At 44.3% G+C, this 17441-nt stretch overlaps 1 protein-coding gene across 32 annotated transcripts in view; it reads right to left on the bottom strand.

Moving 5' to 3' along the window:
- Ikzf1 (IKAROS family zinc finger 1) overlaps nucleotides 1–17441 on the bottom strand; it is a 96117-nt gene that overhangs the window by 66602 nt on the left and 12074 nt on the right. For 31 of the 32 annotated variants that reach the window (XM_076545999.1, XM_076546001.1, XM_076545996.1 and 28 more), the window contains exons 2-3: nucleotides 13689–13742; nucleotides 5183–5302 (exon numbers count right to left, since the gene is read on the bottom strand). In XM_076545999.1, the coding sequence (XP_076402114.1) occupies nucleotides 5183–5302; nucleotides 13689–13728 (160 nt within the window). In that variant the 5' untranslated portion in view covers nucleotides 13729–13742. Of the gene's footprint in view, nucleotides 1–5182; nucleotides 5303–5379; nucleotides 5481–13688; nucleotides 13743–17441 lie in introns of those variants that run through there. The other variant, XM_076545989.1, reaches the window with a different exon arrangement.

Raw genomic sequence — 17441 nt, 5'->3', positions numbered from 1 at the left:
CATCTCAGATATACACTATATACACACCACACATATTGTGTCATCATATACATACGACACACACACCACCCATATGCCACACACATATACACAGATATACATATATACCACACATAACATATACACATGCACCATATGTGTGTATACATAGCATATACAAACACATATATACGCACAGTACATATATATATACATATTCCTCACATACCTCACACATACATACCACACACACCATAAATATTTGTGTCACCTACAAACACACATGCATAGAATATCACATGTCCATATTCACATATACTGTACCTATGTATAAATATATGCATATATACATGCAAAACATATATATGCAAATACCACACACAGGAACACATAAACAAGCACACACATATCTACCACACATAAATCACATCCATTCATCATACATACAATAACATAATCTCCTCCTAACAGAAGCAAGCATGCATGAACAGGTGTTGACAAACACACATCAGTTCGCATTTCCTCCAAGGGATACTCTTGAATTCTTGCTGCTTGGTCTGCCTGTGTGCACCCAAGCCCAACTCAAGATGGCAGGTGTTGCACAGACTCACTTCGAAGTTCAGGCATGACCCCCTGTCAGGAAGATCCCTGGGATTCCCACTGGCTGATAGATGAAGGGAGATGCAGAAGACAAAAGGCTTGGTTGACAGGCTGCAATTCTTATTCCTCTGCTGGAGGCAAGGCTGCAGCCACCCACCACCCCCGGGGCCAAACATGGAAAGAGAGAGAGGGTGGGAAAGTAGTTTTTATAATACTACTTAGAATCTTGTTTTTGAGAAATTCATGAAAAAGGGATCCTTCCCGGCTGGTTGGGAGATGCCTATGGGGGTGGGCATGCCAGTGGCACTTACAAGCATTCCATGGTAGAGATGGTAAGTTACATTATGAACAGAATTTCACAGATCTGCCCCATTGAAACCACAGCCCAGACCATTCAGCTCTGAAGAGGAGGAGCAAGGACGGGAGAAAGAAAGAGCAAAGTGCTCAAAATGCTAACCTATATCCTCCAGTCATCCCCAGAGAAGAGAAACCAAGGCCGGCAGCAGCTCCCTGGAGAGGCTGGAGACGCTGCCTGCTAACACCTTCAGCCCCTGCACTTGCTGCAGCTGCTCAGATACTGCAAGATAATGCTTCTTCCAAGCTGAAGTGGGGCTATCGCTTCAGAAGAGATGCATTTCACCGATAAAAACAACTTCCTCTAGCTGCTGATTAGATAACGGGGCTCACATCCGTACTTGAAGCCAGCTGCCCACTCTCCAGCTAGGCCTGTGTCTCACTTCCAGTCCTGAAAAACTCCCTCCAGCCCCTCTTCCCTCTCCTGGGCCTAAGAGAATCCTCATATCTGCCACCCACCCGAGGACCACCCTCGCCTGCCTGAAAGCTGACCATGGAGACAGGAGAAAGGCAAGGACTGTAGCGGCAGACAGGGTGAATGAGCCTGGTGCGGTAGTATGTTTGAAATGCCACAGTGACACCCAGAGTTTGTATGCCAACCAAAGCCCAAGCTAAACGCCACCCCCCTCACAGGAGAGGACCCTGGCACCAGGGCTATCAGTGACAAAATGTGTGACAATATATTTTAAATGCCCTCATGTACCACAGTACCATCTACGCTGCCTACACGCAATGAAAACTTGAAATGATTGCCTATAGTTTCTGCTTCAGCCCTGCTGTCATGGCTGAATCAGAAGTGAATTGAGAAGAAACAAACAACAAACAAACAAACACACAAAAAAATGAACAAAACTAGTCAAACAAAATAAAAACCAAGATCAAGACTTTGATACACTCCATTATTTCTCTCAGGCTTCCTAGAGGAACGGAAAAATGCAGATTTTTTTTGTACCTTTTTCCCCCTTCCATCCAAGCTAAGGAAAGCCAGAATTCGGTGCAGGCACTCAGTGAGAAGCTGTGCAGGGTCAGCCTCTCTCAGAGCTGGCAGGTGAATTATCAGGCTAAGATGCACTCGAAGGGCTTTGCACAGCCTAGAACAGACCCTCTCAGAGTTTGCACACATTTCCTTCTGTCTGGGTTCCAATGTCAGGGGCCAAAGCATCCCCTGAAACCTCGACTCAGGTTGATTTGGAAACACCCCGTTTCCTTGGGTGTGCCTGTGCTTCTGCTGCCATTTTCCTGGACTCCAGGCTAAGCTCCACACTGGCCCGGCCTTCTCACGGCGTGGGTCTGTGCTTTTAGCCTGGAATCCCCCTCCCCTCTGCTCCGGCTTCCCTGTGGTTGCATTCAACACAGAGGGGCACTCTGCATTCTCAGTTTGGCCACAGTCCTTGGCTTGCCAGGTAGGAAGGGTGGCACAGCTCTGGTCCCTTCTAGGTCACAAGGGGCACGAGCAAAGCCAAACCAGGAGAAAACGCACCAGAAAGAAGGAAGAAGTATTACCGAGCCAAGGAAGGCAGTTACTTTTCTTTTAAAAGTCGCCCATCTCTCTCCAGACATCAGCTTGGACACGGCCCCACAGGAAGACCTCTACGAGGCCCCACAGTCCTGTGTCAATGCACTGGCCCTGCACTCCCTCCAGCAAACAACTGAGACTCGGTAAACTCAGGGTTGCCTGAAGAGGTCAATGAGAGCTTCCTCAGCTTCAAATGGTTTCAGACACAACCACTTCAGAGAGCTGAGAGTTCTCTCATTTTTAAAGAGACCACTTCAGAAAGAACAAGCCACAGTGTCATTAAGTAGACCATTCTGATGACTAAATTGCTGCTTGCCAGAAAGTTCTCCTTTGGGTCTGACTTAAGTTCTTCAAGCTGCACTTCAAACCCTTTGTTTCTTCTTATTCAGACTTTGAAGAAAATGGAGGCCCAATACTGGTGCTTGTCTTGCTCTGCATCTGGTTATCATTGTCCTAATATGTATACACAGATCTAGGGTGTTCTTACAGCATTATTAGAAAAAGCAGCAGTGTGTGAAATCCTGACTTGCAAGTCCTGGGAATGACCATTAACCAGCTGGGGGTTGGTTTCTAGCATTTCCTACTGCTCATTTTCTTACTTGGTCTGTTCTCGTCTCCTCTGGAATAGCTCACAGCTGTCAACAGCAGGCCTGTCTCTCTCCCATTGAGTGACCCAACCTCCTCCACCCTCACTGCTGGTCAGCTCTGACCGTGCCTCCTTGGACTGTCCACTCTGATGGTTCACACCTGGATTTGAAGTCAGTCTTCCCTTTGATACTGTCTTATTTCAACACATTTCTCCTTTTTCTGGCTGTTTTCAATTTGTTTATTTTATGGATTCATTCCCCCCCCCCCACCTCCCCAGACAAGGTTTCTCTGTGTATCCTGGCTGCCTTGGAACTCACTTTGTTGACCAGGTTGGCCTCGAACTCAAGAGATTCACCTGCTTCTGCCTCTCAAGAGCTGGGATTAAGGGTGTGCACCTCCACGGCGTGACTTATGGATTTGTCTTTAATTAATAAATTTGTTGCCTCTTCCTGATGTCCTGTTGCCTGGCCCTCTCTTACTCCCAAAGCGACCCTGGGCCCCTTTCTCCAGGACTGCAAATCTTGGCATGCACATGCACTTTGCCTACCTTCTCCTTTTTGTCTGCCACTAATGTCTTCTGCCACGAGAAGCTCTGCTCTGAGGGTCACAACCAGGGACCAGGAGTCTTGGATGTGTCCTTCTGAGACTTGGCCTCCTGCACCACCACATCCCTCTTACTGACTCCCTGTCTCCATGGTGACTCTTGCTTCCTCCTGCCGCCCTTTGCTCCTGCCCCAGACTGTTGTGGCTCCTGGTTCCCTGTCCTTTTTAACTCTTTAGTTCTCATGAGCCATCCCATGATACAATGTGGCGAGGTATGGCTTCAACTTTATTTCCTTTAATCTGTGAATTTCCTCTCCAAGTTATCTCCACACTATTCTGTTTAATGTTATATTCTACAAGTTATGAAACTCACAGCCTGCAGCTTACAGGTGCAACTGGGGTTTTTCCTTCAAGGGTTGCACAGGACAAGGTGGCTACCATGGGATGTGGCTGGGGGCATTTCTAGGGTGGATCCTCTCATCCTTTTCCCACATCCTATCTGTCCTCTGGGCTTTTTTTTCTCTGCTTTCCTGATAATCAACTCTTTGGCCTCTAGCTGCCCACAAGAACTCTTGCTCCCTTTGTTTGTGGGGCCTATTTCAAAGAGCACCCCCGTCTTCAGGGCCAAGTTAATTGCTATTGCCGAACCAGGCATAAAGATCTACCAGGGCCTTTTATTTTCTCAAGTTTGAAATTCCTATTTTCTAAACTCCACCCTGAAAGGAAACTGTACCGAAAATTGCAAATGGTGGTAGTCAGGGAGAGGAAGCCCTGGAAACGACAAGTCTAAGGGAATTCCCACACTGAGAGCGCCTGGTACTGAGCACTGTACTCAGGACGTAAGGGGCTCAGCCTGTGATGGCGCCAGCCAGCAGTGACAGCCAAGGCTGATCCCCACTCACACTCCATGGTCAAAGGGACAAGATGCCAACAGCATTTTGCTGGCACCCGTGACCTACTCATCTATAACAAGTGGAGAACACATGTCTTCCCTGCTCTCCAGGAACCAGCCTTGTTTTCAGTTCCCTAAAGCATGCCTACAGTATGATGATTCTGCAGAGGTTCCACAGCAGCTGTGGAATTTCAGGGCAAGCCCACCTCTTTCTCCATGAGATCCAAGTCAGCAGCCTGACTCTCCCTGTGTAGCATGGCCCAAGGACAATTTCTTCTGTTTCCCAGAACCACAGGCAAGTGTTGTGAGCATCTGTTTATGCCTGGGTTACCTTGGAAAACAAACCCCTATCACCTAGGGTAGTTCTGGGACTAAACAAAGGAGATCTATATGCTCCAACACTGGCTGAATCTCTTGATTTAAATTGACCTTTAAATTTATGTAAATGAGTTTCAAAAGGTACCCATGCTAGTAGTTCAGCACATAGTAACACCAAGACCGCTTGCAGAGGCAGAAAACCACTTTAAAAACACACCCATTAAAAACACATTAATTGAAACAGATTGCCCAAGTCGGGAAACCCTGAAGTACGTAAGTGACTGACCTCAGAGGACAGGAGGGAGCGACCACACCTACCTTACCCTACACAGCAGCCATTTCCTAACTGCGTGTATCTCGCAGCCTGAGGGACACCACGTTGACCCACTTACCCATGCCTCGCTCACTCTTGGAGTTCTGCTGTGCCCCGGAGGTGGTGGAGAGGTCTTCAGGGACAGGCATGGGTTCATCCCCTTCATCTGGAGTGTCACTGACAGGGGGGCTCTCCTTCCCTGCAGACACAAATCAGAGTTTGAGTTTCCGGCAGGCATTGTCAGCTGCCGGGAGAGCCTCAGCGCCTGGGCTTCACCTGGATGGCAGGAGAGGGCAGCATGAAGGGGGGCATCTGCTCTGCATTACTGCTTCCCTGTTAGGACCAACATGGACTTCTCTTTCTAGGAATGAATATCACTGCCAAGCAATAAACAAACACCAGGGAACAAAGATTTACAAAAGGAAAACAACACCTGTAACCTTATCTATTCCTGGTGCTAAATTACTACCTAAGCATTGATACAGTAGAGACAATATGTGGCCATGTTAGTTTTCAAAGGAAACCAGCTTTTAGACAGTCTCAATACATTCTGGTGCTACAGACCTATTCCTACAATTTTATTTATAATGGACACATGAGGGATTCCATTATTTTGCTGATTTTAACTCTCTCTCTATTTTTTTTTTATTTTTATACTTTTTAACAATATCAAGCTGAACAGCCTACCAGTCAATTTTTGAGCATATCCTTAAAGACATCATTATATACTCTTTGGAAGTGTTACTGATGGCACCTGTGTATCTGAGGCTTTTCAGATGCTTTGACAAACTCACAATCCACACAAAGACAAAAGTTTGTTACACTTCATGAAGTAGGGCCTTCCTCCCTCCCTCCCTCCCTCCCTCCCTCCCTCCCTCCCTCCCTCCCTCCCTCCCTCCCTCCCTTCCTTCCTTCCTTCCTTCCTTCCTTTTTTGTTATTATTTGACAATCCTATACATGTATATACAGCATTTTCGTCATTTTCACCCCCTGTTACCCTCTCATCCCCCTCTTTTTTTTTTTTTTTTTTGGTGTTTTTGAAACAGGGTTTTTTCTGTGTAGTTTTGGAGCCTGTCCTGGATCTCGCTCTGTAGACCAGGCTGGCCTCAAACTCACAGAGATCTGCCTGGCTCTGCCTCCCAAGTGTTGGGATTAAAGGCGTGTGCCACTACTGCCCGGCTCTCATTCCCCCTCTTAATCCCACAAACTCCCTTCTCCCCTGCAGTCTTTGGCTGGATTAAAGTGAAGTTTGTCTAGCTCTTTTAGGTATGGGGGAACTGAGATCAACAGTGAGAAGCTGTCATTGGGAGAAGATTCTCTTTTCTCACTGAGGCTGGAATTGCTAAGGCTTCACCTTTCTGGGGCTGATTTAAAGGGGTTAATAGACACAAACCACACTGGAGACACAGCTGGTGAGACCCTAAGCCCATGCTAGCTGACCCACTGTGGCTACCTACAAAGACAGTCTTGCTAAGAACCTGAAGGTAGGCTACCAGAGCACCAATACCCCAGATGTGTGCCTGCTGAGTTGGCAACTTGGCCCAACAGGCAAAATGACCTCCCCACAGACATTAACCCAGGCTTTTTGGAGCACATGCAAACCAACACGTCAACCAGTAAAATCTTCTGAGGCCATGACCAGACATGGTGTGAAGATTGGATCAACTCACAAGAATTGCACCAACATTTCAGGAGATGGGCAAAATCAGTAAAACAGTCTCAGTACACGAGACAAGCATTCCTGGAATCTTTAAAATAGAATCTGTACAGGCACCAAGGGCATGCTTTGGGGCTATGTTACAATCTCTAAGAAAGAGACATCACAACGTAATATCCCAGGTTAGCTGTGATTAGAGTAATTGGCATATTTTCAGGAAGAGCATTATTGGGTATATTTGGATGGCTGATAAAAGATAAATAGTTAAAGATGGGGTAAGATTACAATAATTTCCCAAAGAAAAGCAGAAGACCCAAGAGACTGACTGAAAATGCTCATGCTATGCTAGAGCATTAGTCAGGTGCATTAGTCGGTACTGTCTCCATCACCCTAAACAGCAGACCTTTAAAGTAACAGTGGCTGGATGTGTGGCACTGACTCTCATCTCTGCCATAAGTGAGGAAAAACTCTAACCAGGAGGATGCCGAACGCATATGAACCTTTTGACAACTCTTACTTCCATACAGGATCATGGCCCAGAATAAAGGTTTTCAAAGTCTGAGGACTTTAGGGAGATATTCAAAGATAAGAACCACACAAGATTCTCATTAAACAGATCTTTCTTATGTAGAGACATTGCTGTGGAGAGAGGAGGAGGTTGGGTGAACAAAGGCCTATACCACCTGCCTTCTGAAAGGCCAATGAAAAACCTCCAAAGAGGGAAGGGAAGAGGGAAATGATGTAATTACATTACAACCTCAAAAAAATAAATGAAATAATCATAAAAAGAACCTCCATCAGATTGATAGTGGGGCCCCTGGCAGCAAAGTCACAGCTTAAGAAGCTGTTGCACGCGTCGGCACACACAGAAACAGGAGCGTTGGGTCCCTGTGATTAACCAGCTGCTATTAATACTGAGTAGGAGAAAGACAAAGAGAATTGCTTTGACTTATTTTGTTATGATAATCTTTCCTATGATAACTTTGGTGTCATCCATGATGCTTCTGGGCCCATGGAGATGCCACACCAGAGCTGGGGGGAGGGCGTGTGTGATAAAGATCAGGTATTAGCCAATAAAAGCACGCCACACTTTCAGCCCAATTCATGCTGAATTGTATATAACCCCCACCCCAAACCCAACAAAAACACCCCTCTTATTTACCCATTTTTAAAAGAGTGGCTGATCCACCTTTGAATGAACAGTATCAACTACATCTTAAGGTTGATGTTCATAGTAACAGCTGTGCTTCTTAAGAATTACAAATGGCTCCAATTTTTACACTAAAAGGCCAGCTCCACAGCATTCCCTCTCTCATATCTCAGTACTTTTCCTTCCTTATATGGAGGACAAGGAATAATGAAAACAGTAGGAATCATGATTCTAAAGTACTGAGAGTCAGACTGATCAATAGGAACTCTCAGAGTAGAAGAAACCACACAGGGAGATGAAGAATTACAGATCAGTCCCCATGTTTTGGGGGCATGGCGTACACAACCAGACCAGAAGGAACAAGACCAGACGTACTCACACGGCAGCCAAGAGCATGGCATTAATTCAACCCTGCCTCCCCTCAGCTCACTGATGGATGGTTTTTAAGAGCTCCTCTGATTTGCCTAAGAGCCCCCAGTGTGAGTTATGTTGCAGAGACATTCATCGCTCCAGGGGCTCTGTGCCCAAGCACCTTTGCATGCTTTTATTGATGGAAGGTCTTCCTGAGGAAAAGCTACCATTTCATGAAAGCCTTCCTGACGGGCAAAATCGTGGTGTATGTTACCTTCTGCCCCACTAATCATTTGGATCATTTCTTTAAAAAAGGAAGTGCTAGGTAAAGCCAACACAGCCCCATGATGAATACAACGATGGAGCTGGGTTACAGGTCTGAATAAAGCAACTGGAGAGCTGATGGAAAGGATAGATGGCCATCACTTTAGAACTCTCTCCTCAGGTACAGTGGGAGGCTAAAATTCATGATTTGGGTATAGTGCAGAGGGTCGTGGTGAAAATAAAATGAATAATGAGTGTGAACGCTAACCTGTTAAGCTCATGGTGTCATTGAGTAACTCGTGGTACACTGCAGAAGTATAGGCTATGGCTTGTCCCTTTACCCTGCAGCACAAGCAATGGGATGGAGAAAGTAAGACAGCAAATATTTAGTAAGCCATACGGCATGACTCTAAAGAGGCAAATACAATTTCACTTACTTAGAAAGCAAAACTTCTGGCTAAATTATGAATACACCAGTTCGTACCTAATTTGCCTGTTGCCTATGTGTCAAGCATGTCTTTGAGAAGTTTCTGTGGTCAAATTAAAGAAACTGTGCCCTTAATCCAAAACTCAAGTAAATGATTTCTAAAGTAGATTATAATTTACCCAGCTACCTGGCAAAGCTCTGGGAATCTCTCCCAAAGGCATGTGCCTATAATATACTAAGGGACCCAAGGGGGCATAATACCTGGGGTAAATAGATGTTCCCACTACAGAACCACCACTCTATAGAAGAGTACGATGTTTGGAGCCTAGGGCTGAAGTAGGCTCATACTGTCTGGCTCTTATGGAACTTCTTGTCAATTTCTTATCAGCTGAGTTTCAGCTTCCTACAATTTGGAGGTAACTACATCCTCCTTCAGTGGGTTTTTATAAGGTGAAAATGAGACAATGCTTAGGGTAGTATTAACTAATTCAAAGTGCTCAATCAAGGTGATTTACTATGATTAACTGGGAAGGATACTTCCATTGTTATTTAATATATATGAGGCTCCTTTTCCTACACAGATTATGCATGTCCACAGGGTGTACGCCTTGTTTCCAACAAACACATTACAAACAGCATTAAGAAAATATCAAATACATAGTTCAGGTGATGGGGAACCAGAGGAGCCTCAGAGATTCACTGGCCAGAGTCCCTGCTGCTGTAGGAGACACACCTTGGTTTAGGAAGCAAGAACACTGGCTTGGGTCCTACAGCTGCAGTCAGAAATAAGTGTGGAGATGGCCTTTCAACTCCTTCAAGCTTCTCCCCATGAACTCTCTCTTTCTTTAGAAGGCAAACAAAAACCTAATCCATATGCATGAGTAATTTCAAAAGACTGATGAAGAAGAGACAAAAAGTTAGTGAGGAGGGCCCCCGAAGGAAAAGGCAGCTTTCTTTAGATCCACACGAGTTCAACTCAAAAGTCTGAAGACTCCAGGCCAGGAGAGCTTTGATGCCCCAATTTGTAAACATGCGGAAGACATCGAGGGGTTCTTGGTGATTATTTTGTAACTTTATTGCAGGTCCCTGAGTGAGAACTCTGTAGATGACAGTGTGATGGGGGTGGACACACCTGCAAGCGACAGCCTATTCCTATCAGCGCGTGAGCTTTTCCCAGTTAGTGGACTCAAGTCAGTGAGCATGATCTGTAATGCCTGTCAGCCTCTAGGATTGTCCCCAGCCCAGAGGTGGCATCAGCTGGAGCAGATTCTGTTTAGGATAAATGCCAGGGAAGAAGAATCCAAAGGGCTTGAAAAGAGGGGCTTTGCAGGGACTCTTTTTAAAGTATTGCACACGTTTGGGGAAATCCTATGAAACTGCTCATCTTTGAACATCTTATGAAAAAGAGAATGACTCAGTAATACATCCTTCAATTTCTTATGAAGAAAGTTGACCCCCAGGCTGGGGATATAGCTCAGTGATAGAGTGCCTGCCTAGCACAAGCAACCTCCTGGCTTCCATCCAGGATTGCCCACAGGGCTGCTAGAAAAACAAAACAAAACAAAGAAAACAAGTCAACTCCTGTTTAGCTAAATGTGCATCTTATCGCCCAACTTTCCAATTTCTCCCCAGTCTTAGCAGACAAAGAAGTAAATATTGGTTTGAATTGGGAAAGTATCAGATTTAAAGAAGCATAAAAGGAGTGTTTCATTCCTTCCTAAACATGACACACTCTATGGATGCTCTAACCATTGTTTGGAATGCTCGAGGCTGACCAGAGCTCAGCAGCTCCATCAGGGTTGGAGAGAGAGTCATTCCTTTGCTATGAGCATACAGAGAAAATTTCAGACCAAATATTTTCAAATAAAAAGGAGAGCAAAGGAGTTTTCTTTTTTTCAAGTCATTTGTTATCCCTGTCCCAGCTTCTCTCTCCTTTAGGGCAGCCCACAATACACTAAGTATTCAGCATCATGTTAAGGGCAAGAAAAGGAAGTTCAAGAAAATAAGGCATTTAAAAGCCTTGGTATCAAAATGGAAAAGTGAGGATACTGACTATTCCTCCTAGTTAATATTTTAGAGGTGGTTTTCAAGGCTAAGGTGTATTTGTGTCTTTATTGTTTTTAATTTCTTATTATTGATACCCAATAATTGATCATGTTTATGTGGTACAGTGTGATGTTTGAGATTTCAGTCATGGATGCAGTGCATAACACTCGGATTTCCTAGTGTGGGTGGCACACCCACCACCCCAGACTCTCCACTAGAGTGAGCAAATTCAGAATCCTGTCTTCTAGGTATACCACATTGCTGTCAATAGCAGTCATCATACCGTGCAAAAGTACCTGGAGTTTATTCCTCCTAGCTAACCATGGCTTTGAATCCAATGGTCAGCCTCTCTCTTCCTATACCCCTCTACCCTCCAGCTTCTGGCAGAAATCATTCTCTCCACTTCTTTTTTTTTTTTTTGAGAGAGATGTTCAAATATTATACAATCTGTCCCCAATTCACTTAACATACACACACTCTTTACTCACTGTACAGTGTTGAACAAACAATGGCATGTCTTTTATGGGATGAAACATGGAAAAGATCATACAAGTAAGTATAAAAATGCAACTATAACACGGGCTGAAGACTTATATAAAGGTGTGGAGCCTTAGGTGAGGGAATCTGTTTCCTTTGTGGTGTATTCCTTTTTTTTTGTATTTACAAACATGCAATGGCCATGTTACCTCAATAAATTGTCCTATTTTCTGTGAGACACTGAAAATATCATGGTGTTTTCTGTCTGAAAGGTTTTTTTCCTCTTCACTTTGATTTTTTGCTCACCTTTTAGCAATCAGGTCAAGTTCTTACCTTATCAACTAATTTTTTTATTACACTGCTCTGTGTGCATATACATGAGCACAGACATGCACATGTGTGCATGCCATGGATTTTTAGTGCCTGGACTATTTCACTTAACTCGGTGCTCTTCTGGTCTATCCATGCTGTTCTAAATGACAGGATTCCAACCTTTATAACTAAATAGTATTCCATCATGCACACATACCAACTTTATCTATTTACGCACTGGTGGACAGTTGGGTTGACTTAATCTTTAGCCTATTTTTTTTGACACTAGAACATCAGAATGAAGGTGCCATGTGGTCTCACTCCCACCAAGTACATTTTGTAAAATATAAATTCAGAAGTCATCTGAGGTCAAAGAAACTAAGATAAGCAGAAGAACAGAGCCAACAAAAGGGGCTCTTCCTGCCCTTGGAGCTTCTCACCATCCCTGTTTTTGTGACATTCAGAGCAATCCAGCAGTAAGGGGTGAGTACAGTGGGTGGGGTCTTCCATCAGTTGAACCCACCATCCTCCTTTAATTTATGTTTAGCACAGACTTTTCCTGGGCTTTGGGGGACAGATAGGGATGCTAAATACAAAGCTGTGACAAGCTTAACAACTTTTTTCCATTTAACTGTTTTGCTTAAGAGGCATAAAAGAAAATAAAGCAAAACAACTCTGAAAAGCACAAGATAAAAGCAATGTCTTCTCCCCCTCAACACACCAATCTTTCTTTTAACAAGCAGCTTCTGGGGGAAGTCCAGGTTAATATACACACTCCAGAATCACTGAAACTGTTCACACAAGCATGCAGAAGGTATATGTGCACACGTGTGTGTAATTTATTTTCTTTTTTCACATGGAATCATACTTTGCATCTTCTCCATTTTCATATACCTTTCAGATTTCTTTCCATACCTGAATATTCATATTCTCTCTGATTTGAGGAGCTAAGGGTACAGGTTTGTGCACATACTATAGATTTGAAGTATTAATAACAATGCCACAGTGAGCATGCGCTTAAATGTTACGTGCACTTGGTAAGGGGTGGAACTCAGGACATGCAGGTTCTCTAGTGAGCAGCATAGCACCACACACGCAGGGCAGGTCCCCTAGGAGCACCCGCTTGGATCAAAATGCACATTTACAAATAAGCACCCCTTCAAAATGAGGGGGTGGGCAGCTCAGCCAAGGCACAGATGGCAGACTGACCAGTGACACATGGAGGCCAGGCATCTGGGACCGGGGAATTGCCTGGAGGCTCTGAAACAGAAATACTGAATAAACCTCCAAGTCCAGGAAGCCTGCTTCCAGGTACTGTCCCGCTACAGGGCCAGGCAGGAATGAACCTCATATACTCATCATACAGGAACAGGGCGGGATCTGCGGGACGGCCCATCTTCAGTGCTACCCCAACGGACAGCCTGGGACCTGACTTGACTTTCTCCTAGCCATAGCATTTCATCTTCTAGGTCTCAGAAGGTGAGAAGACTAGGCAGCCATGTTTTTGCCTTCTTCACTGGGCAGGTGCTCAGACTCTGAACTGGGCCCTGACGTTAGTTAGGTTTTCTCTTCATGCCACAGTCTTCTCCTCTTCCTCTCCTGTCTTTTATCTTCTAAATGCCATCTTTAGCATGCGCTTTAGCTGTTTGGTAGGTGAATCCATCATGATTTTCTCGGGAAGTACAGTATTTATCTATCCTTTTTGAGATGCTGTCAGAGTTAGCACTGTAACTAATTTCATTTGGGAGGCTTTTATCTTCAGGTTCTCAAACTGGGATGCTTTGAAAGTTGAAGTAAACACTGACACACATGCCATCTGGGTTTTTTTTTCCCTTTATGGCAGCCTTGCTAGCTCCCCTGTGCACAACTTCTGGACACACATGTATCACCCAAGGTCTCACCTGAAACTTGGGACATGTCTTGACCCTCGTCAGCATCCATTGTGTTCAGATTATCTGAGAAAGAGAAGAGAGAAATGGATTTAGTTTAAAGCAAAACTAGAGAGAGAGAGAGAGAGAGAGAGAGAGAGAGAGAGAGAGAGAGAGAGAGAGAGAAAGCATTTATGCTATTTAACAACAACACTATCTAGCAAGAATAATGCATTTTCCTCTTCACATACTTGCTGGAGTATCAGACTAGCACAGACCTTGATCCTTTAAAAAACAGCATTACAAAGATTTATAAAAATATCATTACAAGCACAGGAGGACCAAATTTGTTATTTATTGTTAATTTCCTACTGCATAATAACCCAAAATGCAAACCGACTGCAACAAAATTAAGCAGAAAATTAAATGGCCCTGGGTCATTGTAGGCACAGAATTCATTCTCTTGGCTGATCCATAGTTATGTTCTTTCTAATTTACTGAGCATGCATCGATGAACCTTGAGTCAGCTTGGTGACACGCGTACAATCAGCAATCAAAAAACGAAGCAATTTGCTGAAGAATGTCTCATTTACCCAGGCAGGCTGCATATCTGAACAGCAACGCACTACCTCCATCAATAATGAATACACCTCCAGCCTGGCAGATGGGCAATACATGCTCTGTCCCTGTCTCCCACTCCTCAGCTCTAGCTTCAGATTCCACCGACATTCTCTCACAGAGAGAAGTGACAGAACGAGCCAGGAGAGGGCCCAGACTCCTCCTGTTTTGCAGGCCTGTGGCTGGCTCCTCATCTTGGTTTGAACTGAAAACACCCATAGGAAGAGGCTGCCCTTTAGCGGCCATGGCAAGTGCCCCATGGATGATACCACCAACTACCACAAATACCAGGGAGGGAGCCAGAGCCAGAGGGAGAGAAAAGAAGGCTGTAGGGCTTGGCTCGAAGGCCAGACTTCAGAGCACTCAGGTGCCCTTGGATGTTGCATTATTATAATATATATATATATATATATATACATATATATATATATATATAGTTATTATATAACATCTAGTAGCTTGATAAGAAATCTACGTCCAGCAGAATTCTGTGGTGACTTCATTGAATCTGCTCACCGTGCTTTACTGGACAGCTGTCCCTGCCAGCAGACTCAGGCTCTCTGCTGGGTTGAAGGCAAGTCCCTTTGTTTTTACCTGGGTACCACTGTTTCTCTGCTTCAGCTATGTGGACATGAGCCGAGGCCCTCTTTCCACAGAGACCTGGAAACTGGTGGGGGATTCCAATCGTTTGGGAAAGTGTGTGGGCAGAGGCACACATGTAAATACTTTTATATAGCACAGAATCATATGTAAGATATGGTATAGATACATGCAGCATATGCATGTATTTGTGTATTGTATATATTATATATGTATACACATGTCATAGATCACTATATATGTAATTTATGTGATGTTTTCTATCTATCTATCTATTTAAAACTTGATGTATCTTTTTAACTTTAACATTTTATGGTATACATGGATGGGATATATATATATATATATATATATATATATATATATATATATATTTTTTTTTTTTTTTTTCAAGAATACCATTAGTTGTAAGGAAAGTAGCACCCCCATTTTCTGGATGGAGAAGGGTTTCATCTGAAAGGCATTTCACTGGTCTCGGTTGTGAGAACTTTGAAGGCTGATACATGGCTTCGGAGAGCAGCCAAGACCACAGGGAGACAAAGGCCCCGTAGTACACATGTGTTTCAGACCCTTAGTAAAGATCCAGTCATCACTGAATGGAGACAAACCAGCCCTAGAAGCGATCACCAACCAGTGCAGGAGCTGCCAGAAGTTCTGGGCCCAGTACCACCCCCTGCAGCATAAAAAGGACTCAATTCTTCCAAAGTTGTCAAAACAATTGAGAACTCAGAGGAGAGGCCTGTGTGGTGGGCTGGGCTGCACTCGTGAGAGCTGAGACCTTATTCCTGTGGCTTTCTGGCCATACCTGCACTGCTTCTTGAAGCTCATCACAAGCTCTGCCATGCCCCAGTGTTGGCAGGTAAAGCAGAACCCACTGACTTCAACACAAAATGTTTGAGATGTGAACTTTGAACTTTTTGTGACATGAATGAGTTTTTTGGTAAGAAACTCATGTAAGTTCCACCACTTAGGACTCATAATATTTTTAACCTTCAGCTTTTTTTTCCTGTGTGTTTATTATACTTTTCATAACAGGACACTAAACATATTTCAGAAGTATTTTTATTTAACTACTATATAGCACCATCATTATATTTTATTGGATATGCATTAGAGGCTTGATTCACTAGAGGATAACCTAGTATAATATACCAAGTCACTCCAAATTCAAAGGAAAACAAATGTTTTATGAATACCTGCCCTCTTCTGAACAGTATCTCATAGACAGAGCAAGCAGCTCTCAGGGAGTGGGGGACAGGGAAGTGAGGCCATTGGAAGTAATTGGAGCAAGTCTCCATGGGCACCGTGGCCTTAGTGGTGCATGTCAGGAACCCAGCAACACACCTCTGCTCATGGCTGCTTGGCTGGGTCACTTAATGACAGACCGACTGCCAGCCAGGGCACATGGACCCTTGTGACACAGCCTTCCCTACTTCAATTTTTATGCACATTTTCAACTCCACCCTCTCTGGACTTGTGACTATACAGTTGCCAGCAGCATCCCTTAAAAAAATTCAACCATCAATAACATTTTTGATACGTAATAATTTTTTTTTTTGGTTTTTCGAGACAGGGTTTCTCTGTGTAGCTTTGCACCTTTCCTGGAACTCGCTTTGGAGACCAGGCTGGCCTCGAACTCACAGAGATCCACCTGCCTCTGCCTCCTGAGTGCTGGGATTAAAGGCATTCGCCACCACCTCCCGGCAGATACGTAATAATTTTTAAGCTAAGGGCTGGAGTCTGCCTATACTGTGTCCTATGAATTCTCAGCCTGACTTGTCTGTCGTCACGGGAGGGTCTTCACAAGCCCCTCAAACTTCCCCAAACTAAAAATCTGTACATTTGGGGGGAAAGACTAAAGAAGTAATCTATCAATGGCAGACTGAGAGGGAAATACATTGGACCTCTTTCAAGGCGAAGTTTACAAAGGACATCACAAAGTGTCCTGAAGAACTCTAACCCATCCCTGGGTACTATGCTGACCACCAGGGGCTGCTGACGAAACCGCTACTTCCTCCATGTGGAAGGAGCAATGCAGAGCATCTGAGGAGAAAAGGTGGGATTTAAAGGGCCAGAGAGATGTCGCAACAGATAGAGGTGATGCTGCCACGCCTGTCAATCTGAGCTCTAGCCCCAGGAGCCACACAGTAGAAAAAGAGAAATGCTCTCACAGGCTGTCCTCTGACCTCCACATGTATGTGCACACACAAAGAAATGAACGTATTTTAACAACTTAAAACATAAAGAATTTAAGCTCGGTTATGTTATAGTCTCAGCTAAAATAAAAATAAAATAAAAAAGAGCTTTCATTCACTAAAAGGAGTTAATCACCAAGGAAACGAATGGCATGTGTTCCTAAACTTTGACCCGTCTGAAAAGTTAGCATCCTCAGGTCTGGGCAGGGGTGTCAGAAGGAATAAGCGTGTCACAGCAACGTGCTGTGATAGTCCACTTTGCATGGGAAAAGCAAGCAGTCTCAGGTAAGAGCCAACCCAATGGGGAGAACGCCACACTATCAGTAAACTAGCTCTCACCTGCACAGTTCTAAACATGAATGCTTTTATTGTT

The sequence above is a fragment of the Peromyscus maniculatus genome, chromosome 10, assembly GCF_049852395.1.
Source record: "Peromyscus maniculatus bairdii isolate BWxNUB_F1_BW_parent chromosome 10, HU_Pman_BW_mat_3.1, whole genome shotgun sequence".
NCBI classification, from domain to species: Eukaryota; Metazoa; Chordata; class Mammalia; order Rodentia; family Cricetidae; genus Peromyscus; species Peromyscus maniculatus.
This window is presented reverse-complemented; position numbering and strand designations above follow the sequence as displayed.